The sequence below is a fragment of the Mirounga angustirostris genome, unplaced genomic scaffold (assembly GCF_029215605.1).
Source record: "Mirounga angustirostris isolate CCGP_5_RB_7025 unplaced genomic scaffold, mMirAng1.0.hap1 SCAF_2, whole genome shotgun sequence".
Classification (NCBI taxonomy): Eukaryota; Metazoa; Chordata; class Mammalia; order Carnivora; family Phocidae; genus Mirounga; species Mirounga angustirostris.
The window spans coordinates 12,027,292-12,042,752 of NW_026991710.1; the positions used below are offsets into that span (position 1 = coordinate 12,027,292).

At 44.6% G+C, this 15,461-nt stretch overlaps 1 protein-coding gene across 2 annotated transcripts in view; it reads left to right on the forward strand.

Moving 5' to 3' along the window:
* CD38 (CD38 molecule) overlaps positions 1–15,461 on the forward strand; it is a 44,621-nt gene that overhangs the window by 15,605 nt on the left and 13,555 nt on the right. For both annotated transcript variants that reach the window (XM_064584307.1, XM_064584308.1), the window contains exons 2-3: positions 10,517–10,646; positions 12,411–12,546. In XM_064584307.1, coding sequence (XP_064440377.1) covers positions 10,517–10,646; positions 12,411–12,546 — 266 coding nt within the window. The remainder of the gene's footprint in view (positions 1–10,516; positions 10,647–12,410; positions 12,547–15,461) is intronic.

Sequence of the window (15,461 nt, forward strand, 5' to 3'; positions counted from 1 at the left end):
CCTGGGTGGCTCAGTGGGTTAAGCATCTGCCTTCAGTTCAGGTCATGATCCCAGGGTCCTGGGATTGAGCCCCGTGTCGGGCTCCCTGCTCAGTGGGGAGTCTGCTTCTCTCGCCCTCTGCCCCCAACTTGTGCTTGCTCTCTCTAGTGCTCTCCATCTCTCTAATAAGTAAATAAAATCTTAAAAAAAAAAAAAAAAAAGAAACAGAATCATATACCATGTACTCTATCATGTCTGGCTTCTTCTTCTTTTTTTTTTTTTTTTTAAGATTTTATTTATTTGACAGAGAGACAGCGAGAGAGGGAACACAGGCAGGGGGAGTGGGAGAGGGAGAAGCAGGCTTCCTGCCGAGCAAGGAGCCCGATGTGGGACTCGATCCCAGGATCCTGGGATCATGACCTGAGCCGAAGGCAGACGCTTAACAACTGAGCCACCCCGGTGCCCCCATGTCTGGCTTCTTTAATGGCTTCGGCATGATGTTTTTGAAATTCATCCCTGTCGTGTGTATTAATAGTCTGTTTCCTTTTATTGCTGAATAGTAGCCCACTGTGTGATTGTGCACCCCAAATTGTTTCTCCATTCATCTTTTGATGGACATTTGGCTTGAATTTCCTCTTTGGATATTATGAATAAAGCTCCTATGAACAAAGTGATTGTGTGAATATTGTGTTTCGTTTTTCTTGGGCAAATACCCAGAATTGAAATAGTGGACCCACATGCTTTGTAAAGCTAATGAAGAAACTACTAAAGGGTTTTACAAGGTAATCGTACAGTTTTACATGTTTACCATCAGTGTACGAATATTCTAGTTGCTACACATTCTTTTTTTTTTTTTTAAAGGTTTTTTTTTTTTTAAAGATTTTATTTATTTATTTGAGAGAGAGAGAATGAGAGACAGAGAGCATGAGAGGGAGGAGAGTCAGTGGGAGAAGCAGACTCCCTGCCGAGCAGGGAGCCCGATGCGGGACTCGATCCCGGGACTCCAGGATCATGACCTGAGCCGAAGGCAGTCACTTAACCAACTGAGCCACCCAGGCGCCCAGTTGCTACACATTCTTACTAACACTTGATATTGTCAGACTTTTACACTTTAGCCGTTCTAATGGGTTTGTAGTGGTATTTTTATAGTGTTTTTAATTTTGCATTTCCCTCATGACTAATGATGACGTTGAACATCATCTCATGGGCTTATTGAATTAGGTTTTCACCCCGCTGAGCAGGGAGCCTGATGCAGGACTCTATTCCAGGACCCCGGGATCATGACCTGAGTAGAAGGCAGATGCTTAACTGACCGAGCCACCCAGGCGACCCTAGCTCTTTAGTAAGTCTTGAAGTCAAATAACGTAACCTTTCCAGGTTTTTTCCTTTTGATTACTTTGGCTAGGTTGTTTGTATTTTCACATAAATTTTAGAATCATTTTGTCAATGTTAACAAAGCATGCTGAAATTTTGATTTGTGATCTGTTAAATCTACAGATACATTTTAGCGATAGTTACCATCTTAATAGGGAGCCTTCCAAGCCATGAATATGTTACACTTTGGTTTCTTCAGGCATTTAAAAATTTCTCTCAGCAATGTTTTATTTTCAGAGCACTAGTCTTGCATATATTTTGTTAAATTTTGGCTCAATAGTTCCTATTTTTGGATTGTTGTAGCTTTATTGCTATTATATCAAAGTAGGATATATATGTGTGTTTATATAATAAGTATATATGTGTGTATGTATATATATATAATTTAAAAAATGTTTTCTAATGGTTCAAGTTTTGAATGTTGGTATTGTATCCACAAGTTTTAGACAGAAACAAGTTTGACATGTTTGGGAAATAGAACAGTTTTGGCAAGTAGCTGATGAAGGGCAGAAACGAACAATTTTAGGTCAGAGATGGCCAGAGATCACATAATTATCAAGGTACAGGCGTTCAACATTTTTTCTTAAATATAGTCCAAAAAGATCCAACCTTACACAAGAGCAGGTCCCAGAGTGATACATTTCCATAGCGAACATTACCTTTCACTTTATGATTACCTCCTATTTAATAACTGTAATTCCCTATGGACCAGAAGCTTTGGAGGTCAGGGGTGGTGTGTGTCTTGTTAACCGCTGTATTCTTAGAGTACACCTAATACAGAGCCTGGTGCTCTGTGTTAATTGGACAAAAGAATGGAAATACAAAATACAAATAATTTTGTTGATATATCTTATAAGTTCATATTTATAACATTTGGATATTACAGTAATGATAATAGATCTTAATGAGTACGAAAATTTGAACTAAGGGATTACAAGAAGTGACTGCCACAGAATGATTCAAAGCTCAACATTAAATTTATTTTCTTTTTCTTTTCTTTTTTTTTTTTTAAAGATTTTATTTATTTTTGACAGAGAGAGAGAGCACAAGCAGGGGGAACAGCAGAGAGAGAGGGAGAAGCAGACTCCCTGCTGGAATAGGGAGCCCGATGCGGGGCTCGATCCCAGGACCCTGAGATCATGACCTGAGCCGAAGGCAGACGCTTAACCGTCTGAGCCACCCAGGCGCCCCTAAATTTATTTTCTAATCTGTTTTGCTTTACAGTTTTAGGAAAATTGTCATTCCAGAAGATGATTGATTAGTAAGGAATTGGCTTGCTTAATATTCTAGGAGAAGCCGCTCTTTCTGCCCACAGGTGCGTTCCCATGCTTTAATAAAACCACCTTTTTGCACTGAAAAAAAAAAAATTCTGGGAGAAGACATGCTCAGGCTTGAAATGGGCATGAAAGGTGAGCGCATGGAAAGATAAATTCCGGGATATTGCTTTCTTAATGATACATTTATAAAATATTTAATTATAGGCAGCATTTCCCACAATCTTCCCCAAAGTAAATTCACAAAATACATGATCTAACATATAGGCAAAAAACCCAAACCCAAACCCCAAACAAACCTAGAATCAATAACAAAAAGATAAACACCCCCCCCCAACCCCCACTACATTTGGAAATTAAAACAGCTCTTCTTTGGTGATAATTCAGACAATCAGTTCACAATCTTCATATTCCTAGACCAATCAAGAGCATCTGACACAGTTCATCACTTCCTCCAGCTTAATATACTTTCTTCAGTTGGCTTCCAGAATAACTCATTCTCCTGCTTTTTGTCCCACATTCCAGTCTTTGTTCGTTTTTTTGTTTTTTTTTTTTCTCCCAACTCTTCTGTTGGATTGTCTCAAAGCTAAATCCTTGGTCATTTTCTCCTGTTTGCTGATCTCAAATAGTTTCATGGCTTTATTTCTCCTGAACTTCAGACTCATATACCCCTCTGATTATTCCACAGCTTCACTGCATGTCTTATAGATATTTCAAATCCAGCGTGTTCCGAACTGAATGATCAGTGCTGCCTCCACCCAAGCCTTCTCCATCCCAGTTCTGGGCAACTCCATCCTTCCAGTGTCTCAGGCTACAAACCTTGGAATTAGGATCTACTCCTTCTTTTTCTAACACTATGCATCTAATCCATTAGGAAATGTAAGGCAAATCGGAATCTATCACTTATCACCATCTTAGCTGCTACCAGCCTGGTGCAGATTATCACTGGCACTTGCCCAGATTACTGGTCTTTCTGCCCCTGCTCTTTCCCTCCTTTGGACCGTACTCAATGAGGCAGTCAGAGAAATCCTTTGAAACTTAAGAAATATCATGTGCTTCCTGTGTTCCAGCTCCTCTGCGGCTCCTCAGTTCTGCATGAGTGGAAGCTAAATTCCAGACAATGGCTTGGGAAGCTCCCCCAGTCTGCCTTCACCTCTGTCTACTATCCACTGGGCTTTCTCTGCTCCCGCCACCAGCCACACAGACTTCTTTGCTGTTTCTTGAACAAGTCAGGCATTAGGGCCAAATTAATGGGATTAATGACTTCTGATCTTTCTTGATCGCGACTCGGAGATCACGAGTCCTCTGCTCTACCCCCTGAGCCAGCCAGGCGCCCCAAGAATCTTCTGCCTTTAAGACCCTACTTGGAAAATCCTGACTTCTTCAGTGAATCTCGCCAGTTGCTCTCTTCGCCCACAAGGTGGCAGTCTTCACCTTCAGTACAGGATCCCGCGCCTTAAATTTGAGAATGAACAGCTGACTTAACCCGTTTGTTTTCTTTGGGCCCAGACACCGTGCCCTGCAGGACTTGACAGCAGGAAAATTCATAGAATGAGTGTAATTACCCCTCGAGATCCAAGTGCTTTTAGGGATGAGGATTTGGGGTGTGACAGCTTTCCCTGGGGGAGCAATACATTAAGAAGGTGATGTTGCTTTATGGGGGCGGGGCGGGGTGGGTGGTGGGACACTTTGAAATAAAACTTACTTGTGGGAAAGATGACGGCACATCCTGAGAGGTGACAGCACAGAGTTATGAAGCATAAGGTAGGCTGACAACATACATATTTAACCACCAAACGTACCTGGTTTTCCCCTTGGCATAGGACTTTAACTCTCTGCCCATCCCCTGGACCCCACTGGTTCTATCTCATCACCTGGGAAACACGTGCCCTGTTCTGGTCTGCAGCTTCTCGTGGACTCTAGGGAAAGGACCACCCCTCTGCGGTCCTAGGTCCTCATTTCTGTCGGAAACAACTTCGTTTCCTGTGGGAGGCAGCATTGTTCGGAGAGCTCAGGTTCTCCCTAATTGTTTGGCTGTAGTCCTTACTAATCTCCAAGCTTCCGCAGCTCTAAACAGAGATAATGACAGAGTTTCAGTAGCTCTAAAGCAGAGATAATGACAGGACCCTCCTCCTGGGGCTAGTGGGAGATTTAAGTAGGATAAGCATGAGTTACGGACTAGGCACAGTGTCCAGTATATGGGGAGCCCTCTGTGGTGGTGGTGGGGTCATGCGCTCTCCCTTCCTCCTTCTCATACTCCCTCCTGCCTCTGGGCTCCTGGAGGCCACTGCCTGGGTAGGTCAGAGGTAGGGACAAGGAGTGAGATTCCAACAAGAGGGATTGACTCCTGGGGGATAGGGCAACTGAGGAACCATCTGGTCTACTGGAAGGAGCAGAGTGGTCGGAACGGGGAGGATGTGCTGTTGACCTTGAATCCTGACGTTTGTGCTCAGCCTGGATGGCACGGAGCCTCAGGTCACCAATGACAGAGGCAAGCAGAGAAATACTGTCACTAAGCTAAATATTGTCACAGAGCTAAGACACCAGCTCAATGTGCAGACTTTCTTACTAGCAAACTGAGTCTTCCAGAAGCTGCTGCTGGAACTGCTGCCAAGCATAAACACTGCTTAAGGCATGCTGGTTTTCCCAGGCTTTTTGATTCCTTAACATCGCCCTCAAGATTGCAGGTTACTGTCAATGTCCCTCAGCCCAAGACCACCAAGAACAGACAGCAGTTGAACAAGACAGGTTTCATGGCTCTTTGCAAGAGTGAGTGCTCACTATGGGATCCACGGGGGCAGGGGAGCGTTCAGTGCAAGGATGTAAGGAAGGATTTATAGGATTGGAGCTTGTTTTATGAGATTTGGGGCAGGCTTCAAGGAGGCTGGCTTTGCCTGGATGCTCCCCGGAAGCACCGGGAATGGGCAAGTCACCGGCGCCCTGATTGTAATTAGTTCTGTTCCTTCTCTGCCTTGTACTATAATATGAGTGCCTTGAGGATAGCTCCGGGCCTGTCGGGAGGCCCTCGGTAGGACCTAGGTAAGAATTTATGGAAAGACTAACATAACGTAAAAAAAAAAAATTTAAGTGCAATTTCTACTGAATGTGTATCACTTTTGCACTATGGTAATGTTGAAAACCTTTAAGTTGAATCATCCTAAATTGGGATCTATCCGTGTATACAATTATATTTGTCAATTATTCCTCAATAAAATTAGAAAAATAAAAAATAAAATAAAATAATCATTTTCTTTTGGGTTGTTTATACAAGAAAAAAAAAGAATTTGTGGAATGAAACAGTGCATGGAAGAGAGGCCCACGTGTCCACGGATGAACGGATAAACAGAATGAGGAGTAAACCTACAACGGAATGTTATTTAGTCTTAAAGGGGCAGGGGATTCTGACACCTGCTACAACAAGGATGAGCCGTGAGGACAATTGTGCCGAGTGAAATCAGCCGGGGAGGGAAAGACAAACTGTATGATTCCACTTATACAGTTTCCAATTACTGGGATGGAAAGCGGGAAGGCAATTTCCAGGGACTGGGAGGAGCGAGGAACGGGAAGCTTTTTGAAAAATTGTTGGTTCGACTTTTTCCACTTTTCCCATTCTGACTTGGTTGTCCTGGAGTCAGGCTCCATATCTTTTCCCAAACTCTGGAAGCTCTGGTCACTGGAACACTGGTCAAGGGTGGCTGGAGCTGAGAGCCGCAGGACCAGATGACTTCCAACAGCCTGTCTGGTTTGAGCACAGACAGCTCTCAGGAATCGCCCCAAGGCTGACAATCGCCACTTCACAGTCTCTATCACCGGCAGCAGGTTTGCTTGGAAGTATCACCATCTGGGGACAGAGGAGCCATTTTTAATGAAAAAAAAAAAAACTGAATTCCCAGAAATGACTCGTATTCCTTCCATGTTGCTTCTTTAGTTAGAGGTCGACCTCCGTCTCTGCCAGACACAGGAATTCCTGAGCCCTTCTGTTTCTCTGCACCAATTGACTCAAAACAGCTTTCCTTGGAACTATGCTCCACCCAGGGGGACAAAAGCCAAGAATGGGGACTTCTGCAAAGAAGCCACACTTGTGAATTTGAGGCTCCTTCCTGCGATGACCTGTATAGATGAGTTCTGCAGACATTTCTGGACGATGCCATCTTAATGCCTTTTTATTTCTCTATATTTATGCCAATAAAAATGCTGATTTGCACATCCAGGGTGAAATGTTTACTTTTGACTTTAAGGATCAAAAGTAGCTTCACACAGCCTGCTCCCAGACTTCTCTCTGCCCCTCCCCATTTTTCCTAACTTGGGGGCACTTGGAAGCTGTGGTCTTTGAGACAGAGAAAGGGAAAGCAGCTGAGTCATAAACTCTTCCAAGGTCGCTTCAGCTCTAATGTTCTGTCACTCTGCCCCTTCTAAACAAGGAGCTCTGTGAAAGTTTTAGCCTAGGGATTCTTGAGCCCAGCATGTAATGTTTCCTGAACTGGATCTATATGCCTAAGGAACATAAAAATAATTTTGGAGGTTTGTGAGTTCTGTAGGAGACTCCGTTGAGTCTTTGGTGATTACATAATACATTCATGAAGACATATGGCAAATAGTGGGGACTCTGTGCACGTTCCTTTCTCTTTCCTGCCAGATTTTTTGTAGTGGAAAATTCTCTTGCTCTTCATCTCAGGGAGATATCTTTCCTCCTTCAGCCTTTGTCTGCCTCAAGTCCCACAGATGCTGCTAGGGCCAGAGGTAGAAGAATTTTACGAGGGAGTTGGATCGGGAACAGCACATTTTTGAGAAGGCCACAGCATTAAGTTAATGGAATTAAAGCACGATCCCCATGAACACCATCAGGTGCCCCATGAATTTTGACTGACATTGAAGTGCATAATGCAATAGCCTTTTTTCCTTTAAATGTATAACATATGGAGGAAGTCAGGTGGAAAATGGTTTCCTGGCACAACTTTGGAAGGGAAGCTGTGATGCAGTTGAAATGTCCTGTGCAGATTAGGGAACGGAGGGACCTTGGCATGAGAGACACCCCCCCACCCCGGCCCCAGAAGCCAGGAGCATGTCGTGTGTTAGCTCATGGAATCCTCACAAACCTTCATGAGTGAAGTGTTATTACCTCCCCTTTAAGGTGAGGAGGCTAAGGCTGGACCACTTTGCCTCAGTAGTGAGGTGGGAGCCTGACCTTGAGGTTCACACAGACCTGGGATCCAGCCGGCTTCCCTGTGACCTCGGATGCTTTGCTTAAGTTCACAGCCATCAAATGTCCTCATCCGTAAAATGGGACAATGGTGGTACCTCCCTGTGACAGAGGCCCTTTCTTCTCTAGAATCGAAACAGCGATTTTAGATGTGCAATGGCATCAAGGTTAAAGATTGCATTTCTCACCTTCCCTTGCAGCTAGGTGTGGCCTGTGACAACATTTTAGCAAATGAAATGAGAGCAAACAGAAAGAACATCTTCCAAGTACCCGTCCTTAGGAGGCAGCCCACATGCCCACCGCTGCTGCTGTTGTCCCTTCCTCTTCCTTCTTTCTTTTCCCTAGTTTTTTGTGCTGGCTGGAATGTAGTCATGATGGCTGGAACTGAAGCAGCCATTTTGGACAGAGCAGATGGGTCTCTCACATATGGAATGTCATAGAAATCCCAGATACTGGCCTTGAGATTGAGGTATGGGCAAGAAATAAAGTTTTCTCTTAAGTCCCTGCAATTTTAGATCTTATTAACTCAAATCAAATCCTGATACATTTGCTAATAGAAATGTTATGAGGTTAAATGAGATATGTATGTGAAATACATATATATTTAGCCCCCAATAAGTGTTACCTTCTGTTGTTATTGTTTTATTATTATCATTACTATTACTATTATTATTATTACCTCAGCCCACCCAGGGTGGGCTGGATGACTGATCTGGAATTCTGTCCTGTGGCTGTTTTACATCAAAGCCATTATATTTTTTTATCTTCTGATTCTTACTAAGGTGAGGGTGGATGCCATGCCCATCCAAAGCTGAGAGCAAGGAGACAATCATATTGTCTGTGGACAAGGGGATAAGCTGTGGTGTTACCCTCCGGCTTGTGTTTGCACCCTAGACCTGACTCCTAGTAGCTGGGTGTTTCTCACCACCCCAGGCGTGGACATACTGACTCTGTGTGCCCTACCAGGTCCTGTGAGGATGAGCCCCATTCCTAAGTTAGCCCAGGAGTTATGGGCCACACCTGCTTCTGTTGGCTACGGATGACTGCTCACAGCCAGGAAGTTCTGAGCAAGGGGCAGGAAAAGAAAGATAGGAAATATAATGCTGATGTGGAGCGAGCTCTTATTCTGTGCTGGGCACTGTTCTGAAAGGATTTACCATGTGCTTTATTTAAGCCCAGAACATCTGTATTCAGTAGATTCTTTACAGATGAGGAAACAGAGGCAGAGCGAAGCTGAGGTGACTTTCCCAAAGACACACAGCGTAACTGGCAGCACCAGAGAGTTCAGGCGGGCAGCCCAACTCAAGGGCTCTCCTCCTTGCCCTAAACAAAGGGGCTTTCTGACATTTCCTGCTCCAAAAAGAACAGGTGGGCAGGGTAGCTTCTGTTCAAAAGGCCAGTGCCACACTAATATTCTCTGATTCCTTGGCTTCTCAGCGAGGAGCCAGTTTGAGCTGGGAAGGCAGAAGACCCTCTGGAGGGCAGTGGGAAAGAAGCTCAGAAGGGATTGGAAAACTAGGGGTCTTTATTTCCCCCGGGTCATGTTGCCTGACTTGGTGCAGTACCTAGGATCCTCACAGCAAAGGTCGGAGTTTATCCCAATAATGATAACTGAGCGCTCCCAGGGGAGCACTCCCACTTCTTTGTCCCGAGGAAATGATGGGTTTCTGCGCACCTGTTACCAGAAATGCAAGGAGAGTTCCAGTTGCTGTCTTCTCCAGCACCCCTTGGTCCCCTCATCCCTCCATCCCTTCTTCCCTGCCACGGGCTGTCTGGAGGGGACATGGACTTGGAACTGTTTCAGAGAGTTTTCTCCTTCTTCAGGCCAGCTTAGAATCTTCCAGTGATGGCTCAAAAAAAAAAAAAAATCAGATGAGAACATTTTTTTTAAAAGATTTTATTTATTTATTTGAGAGAGAGAGAACACGAGTGAGGAGGAGGGGCAGAGGGAGAAACAGGTTCCCCACCGAGCAGGGAGCCCAATGCAGGGCTTGATCCCAGGACCCCGGGATCATGACCTGAGCCAAAGGCAGACTCTTAACCGACCAAGCCACCAGGTGTCCCTAGATGACACCACTTTCATGCTTAAAACCATCCAACAGCTTCCCACTATAATTAGAGTAAAATCTGAATAGTTTCTTTGGCCCAAGGGGTCTAAGTGATCTACCACCGGATTATTGTTTTTGACCTGATTTCTTAAGCCTTCTCTCACTTGTTCTTTTCGGCTGCAGCTAGGTTGTGTGCCTCAGGGCCTTTGTACCTGCAGTACCCTCTGTCTGGAATGCTCTCCTTCTCATCATTCAGTCTCAGCTTAAATGGCCTCTCAGGGACACCTCTCCTGACCAGCCTCCCCAATCGGTCATTGCTTCAGTAAACAATGCCGCCCCTCCCCACTGATTTTCTGAATACTTAGAATAATTTGTCCTTATTTTGTTAACTAATCTGCTTGTTTGCGTACTGTCTGTCTCTCTAACCACAGTGAGCTCCAGGAGGGGCAGGGGCCTTGTGGGGTAGGGAGGGTATTGCTCGTCTCATAAAAAATGCTATACAATTGGATGGAACGATGTTTCTGAACTACTTGGCACATAGTGCTTCCCAAGTGGCATTTTTCTGGGTAATCATGCTTCCCAAATATGTTTGAAATCTAACCTTTCACGCTTTCTTTTATTTTCCATGTTTTGTCCCTCAGACATAAAGACTGCCAAAAGATAGGGAAGGCATTCACAAAGGCATTTCTTATGAAGGATCCTTGCGGCAGTACGGAACAGGACTATCAGCTGCTGATGGAGCTGACAGATGAAGCTGTCCCTTGCGACAAGGTAAAGGGGGCAAGTGATTGATTTTTAAAATGGACGATAAAAGCCAAAGGAAGGGGTCACAGGACCACATTTTGACCAGAATGAGGGAAGAGGAAAATCTGGATGTTCGAATGTATGTGTGGTTGGCCGAGATGGCATTTGTGGGGTTTTGGGGGGACTGGGATCTCATCAGGGTTTAGGATGTCTGGGGGAAGGACAGTAAGAGAGAGAAATGGGAACGGGGAAAGAGGAAGGAGACGTGGCCGACGATCAGGCAAAGCGAGCTTACCCGAAACCCAACCCAACCCAATCCAAACAAAAACGACCCAACCTTACATCATTGCCAAACTCTCCCCTGACCCCTGACAATGATGATGTTAATAATGACTCACAGTCACCCTGCAAAATAAAGAGGTCAAGAATCAACATCCCCATTTTACCAGTAAGAAAACCTAGGCTTAGTGAGGTCAGGGGTCAGTGATGGCTCAGGTCTGATGGCCTCGAAAGTGACCGGCTGAAATGTTAATAGCACAGGATTAGGAGCCAAAGAGGCCTGGGTTTTATACATTGATTGTCCCGGAAAAGGTGTGTAATGGGTACGTCTTGCGTAAAGTCCGCATTCAGGGTGAAAATTCAGTGTATGACCGGTTATCTTTGTGAAGCCCCAAGCCAGCCACATGTTACAGCCGCTCATCCTGGTGGCAGAGAGCTGGGATTAGGATGGAGCTCCTGCCTGGAGCACGGAGGGGCTGCTTGGTAAATGACCCCCAGTGACAAGTCTCGAGGCCACAGACATGGGACTAAGCACTTTATTTGCAATAGTCTCATCGCATCTCCTGAGTTCCTTACGGTTATTGGTTACCACCCATATCATTTTACAGATGGGGAAATCGAGGCATAGTGAGGCTTTGGCCGCCCGGGGTCAGACAACTGCAGGGGCTGATGAGGGCTTCCCTCCGGGGCCCACGCTTCCAGCCACGCCCTCCACAGTCTCCTGTCAAGAAGGCAGAGACCAGGGTGCCTGGGTGGCTCAGTCGGTTAAGCATCTGCCTTCGGCCCAGGTCATGATCCTGGAGTCCCGGGATCGAGTCCTGCATCAGGCTCCCTGCTCGGTTGGGAGTCTGCTTCTCCCTCTGACCTCCCCTCTCTCATGTGCTCTCTCTCTCTCAAATAAATAAATAAAATCTTTGAAAAAAAAGAAGGCATAGACCCATGGGCTCAGGATTGTTCTGAAATTTTACCTTCTCTACCTTTACAAGGGACTCTGAAGAAACTCACTGTATTTGTTTTTTTTCTCTTTCTTTTCTCTTTGTGGGGATAGGAGAGAATTGGGGAAAGAAGCAGAGGTTACAGAGCCTGTGAAGAATCAAAGAGCACTTTTCCCAGAAAACAGCCCGGAGACAAAATGGTTTTGCAGATAACTTTAGGAATTTCCTAATATCTGCTCCAGATGTGTTCTGGTTCGGTGTTTATTGTAAGATTCTGATCAGTGGCTTTCGGACTTTTTTTTGCTACACCAAAAATAATAAGGCATTTCATATTATGACTAGGAGACACACACACACACGCACACACGCACACACGCACACCCTCTAACCATGCTCTCAGGTTCACACACAGAAAGCCCTGATGTGGTCAACAACACCCACCTTTACTCTCTATGATTTTCTCTGATATTTTGTTTTTCTTTAATTTAAAAAGACGTGGGTTTGTGTGTGTGTGTGGGGGGGGGGGTTGAGACTTACTGAATTGCTCTCGATGACAGGCTGTGTTTTTCTTTCCTAGACCCTTTTCTGGAGCAAATCCAGCGAGCTGGTGCATGACTACACGCGGGTCCGGCGGGACATGTTCACGCTGGAGGACACACTGCTGGGCTACATGGCGGACGGCCTCAAGTGGTGTGGAGACCCAGGCTCTTCTGGTGAGGGTCAGGGCCTTTTGGGGTTGCCCAGGGACGTGTCGGGCAGACCGGTACCTGCCCTCATGCCATCCCCACCCTTAATGACAATCCAGGCTCATGTAAAATAGCATTCTTTAGATCAACTCAGTTTTCTAGAAGAATCAACTTCAGAGTTTGGGCTTGTCCGTGTTCCCTGATTCCCTCCTTCCTGAGAGCTGGTGTAGCTGCTTCTGGATTGGAGGTGTTCTATTTTCTCTGAGGCCGTTATTCAGGACTAAAGGGTGCTAGAGCCGGATGCAGCCTGAGAGGAGCCAGGCCAAAGCCCTTGCTCCACAGAATGGCCGTGGCCACGACCACGGCCACAGCCACGACATCAGAGGGCTGGGCTCTTCCGTGTCTCAGGCCAGTGTGGGGCTTTGCTGTCATTTTTCAGAGGCCACCTTACCTTGTCCAGAAAGACCCAGAACACCACACTGTGGGAAGGTTCTTTCTACTCAGAAAACTCTATTGAGCCCGTTTTCACTTCTTTTCTTTCTCTTTTTATTTATAGTGTGCATGTTTTTACTTTATATTGTTTTATTCTTATTTTTATTGCTTTTGGCTGTTTTTCTTTTAAAGATTTATTTATTTATTTGAGAGAGAGAGAGCACTAGGGGGAGGAGCAGAGAGAGAGAGAGAGAGAGATAGAACCCTCAGGCAGACTCTCTGCTAAGGGTGGAGCCCAACTCGGGGCTTGATCCCAGGACCCCGAGATTTTGACTTGAGCCGAAATCAAGAGTCAGATGCTTAACCGACTGAGCCACCCAGGCACCCCACTTTTGACTGTTTTAAAAAACTTATTATACGTGCTGCCGAAGCAAGCACTTAAAAAAACTTACTATAAAACTTCATCGCAGGTTTACATTATTTCCAATTACAAAAATGATGCATGCTTATTTGCAAAGTACTTGCATGTTATAGAAATGTATAAAAGTAAAAAATGAAGGTCACCCTGCCCCTCCCCCACTCCTCAGTTTCCATATCATTTCTCAAAAGGGGAATGTTGTCAACAATTCGGCACGAATCCTTCCACACATGGCCCCACACTCACATAAACACATATATTAAAATGTACACATACTATTCTGCAACTTTGCTTTATTCATTTAGAATTAGTAGATAGAAATACAGCCATATTGGGGTGCCTGGGTGGCCCAGTCGGTTCAGCGCTAGACTATTGGTTTGGGCTCAGGTCGTGATCTCAGAGTCATGAGACTGAGCCCCGGGTCAGGCTCCCCGCTCAGTGCAGAGTCTGCTTGGGTTTCTCTCTCCCTCTCCCTCTGCCCCTCCCTTCTGTGCTCGCTCTCTTTCTCTCCCTCTCTCTAAAATAAATAAATAAAATCTTAAAAAAAAAATACAGCCATATTTTTTAAAAGCCCTCATTTATTTCCTCTATGGATGTTATCATAACTTATTTAACCAATTTCCTATTGATGGACATTTAGGTTGAGATATTGCTATCGCAACTGTTGCAAGGAGCACTTGTGTATACAACACACTCACAAACACACTCACAAACACACACACACACACACTCACAAACACACACTCACACACACCATGGGCACATGTACATCTGCCTGCTTGGGGAAGTACTTCGGAAAGATAAATTTCTACGAGTGAAATTTCAGTGCCGAACAAATTGCGGTAGAAACTGACACATTGTCATTCAAAAGGTGGTAACCATTTACACTCTCATCAGAATATAGGTTACTTGTTTGCCCAAACTCTCACCAACACTGGTGCAACTTATAAAAATGTCTTTGCCGATTTGATAAAGAAATAATACCTTGACTTGTTTTGCTTTGCTCTGACAGTGAGGCTGATCATATTTATTTATTTAATGGTAGATATTTCTATTTCTTTTATAAACTGGCAGTTCGTATATCTCAGCCATTTTTATTGGGATGCCTGTTATTTTCGTACTTATAGATGTTCTGTATAAATTCAAAATAGTAGCTAATACTTATTGCTCACTTACGAAATCTCAGCCGTTAGGGGCGCCTGGGTAGCTCAGTTGGTTAAGCGACCAACTCTTGATTTTGGCTCAGGTCATGATCTCAGGGTCGAGCCCTGGGATCAAGCCCTGTGATTGAGCTCCGCATCAGGCTCCATACTCAGTGTGGAGTCTGCTTGTCCCTCTCCCTCAGCACCTCCCCGCATTCATGATCTCTCTCTCTCTCAAATAAATAAATAAAGTCTTAAAAAAAAAAGAGTCTCATGCTCTACCAACTGAGCCAGCCAGGAGCCCCTAAATTTTATAGTTTTTGCCATGTTTCCTGCTTTCCATTTTGGATTTCCCATTTTGCAAGTCAGCTCTTCTTAGTCATTCATTTAATTCTTTTAGGTTTTAAAGTTGTTTACCATAAAACCTTCTCATTTTAGCTTTATTTTTCAATTCTAAATAATGTACTCTCTGAAAGCAGGGCTTCTATCTGATTCATCTCTTTCTCCCCAGGACCTAACACTCAATTAAGGTTTGTGTAGTCAAGTGCAATGAGTAAAAAAACAAAAATTATGTACACATATACACACACATACCTATATACACACACCATGGAATATCATTCATTCTTTTTTAAAAAAGAAAATCCTTGGGGTGCCTGGGTGGCTCAGTCGTTAAGCGTCTGCCGTCAGCTGAGGTCATGATCCCGGGGTCCTGGGATCAAGCCCCGCATCGGGCTCCCTGCTCCGCGGGAAGCCTGCTTCTCCCTCTCCCACTCCCCCTGCTTGTGTTCCCTCTTTCGCTCTCTCTCTCTGTCAAATAAATAAATAAAATCTTAAAAAAAAAAAAGAAATCCTGCCATTTGCAACCATACAGATAAATCTGAGGGCATTGTGCAAAGTGAAATAAGCCAGACAGAGAAAGACAAATGCATGATATCACTTACATGTAG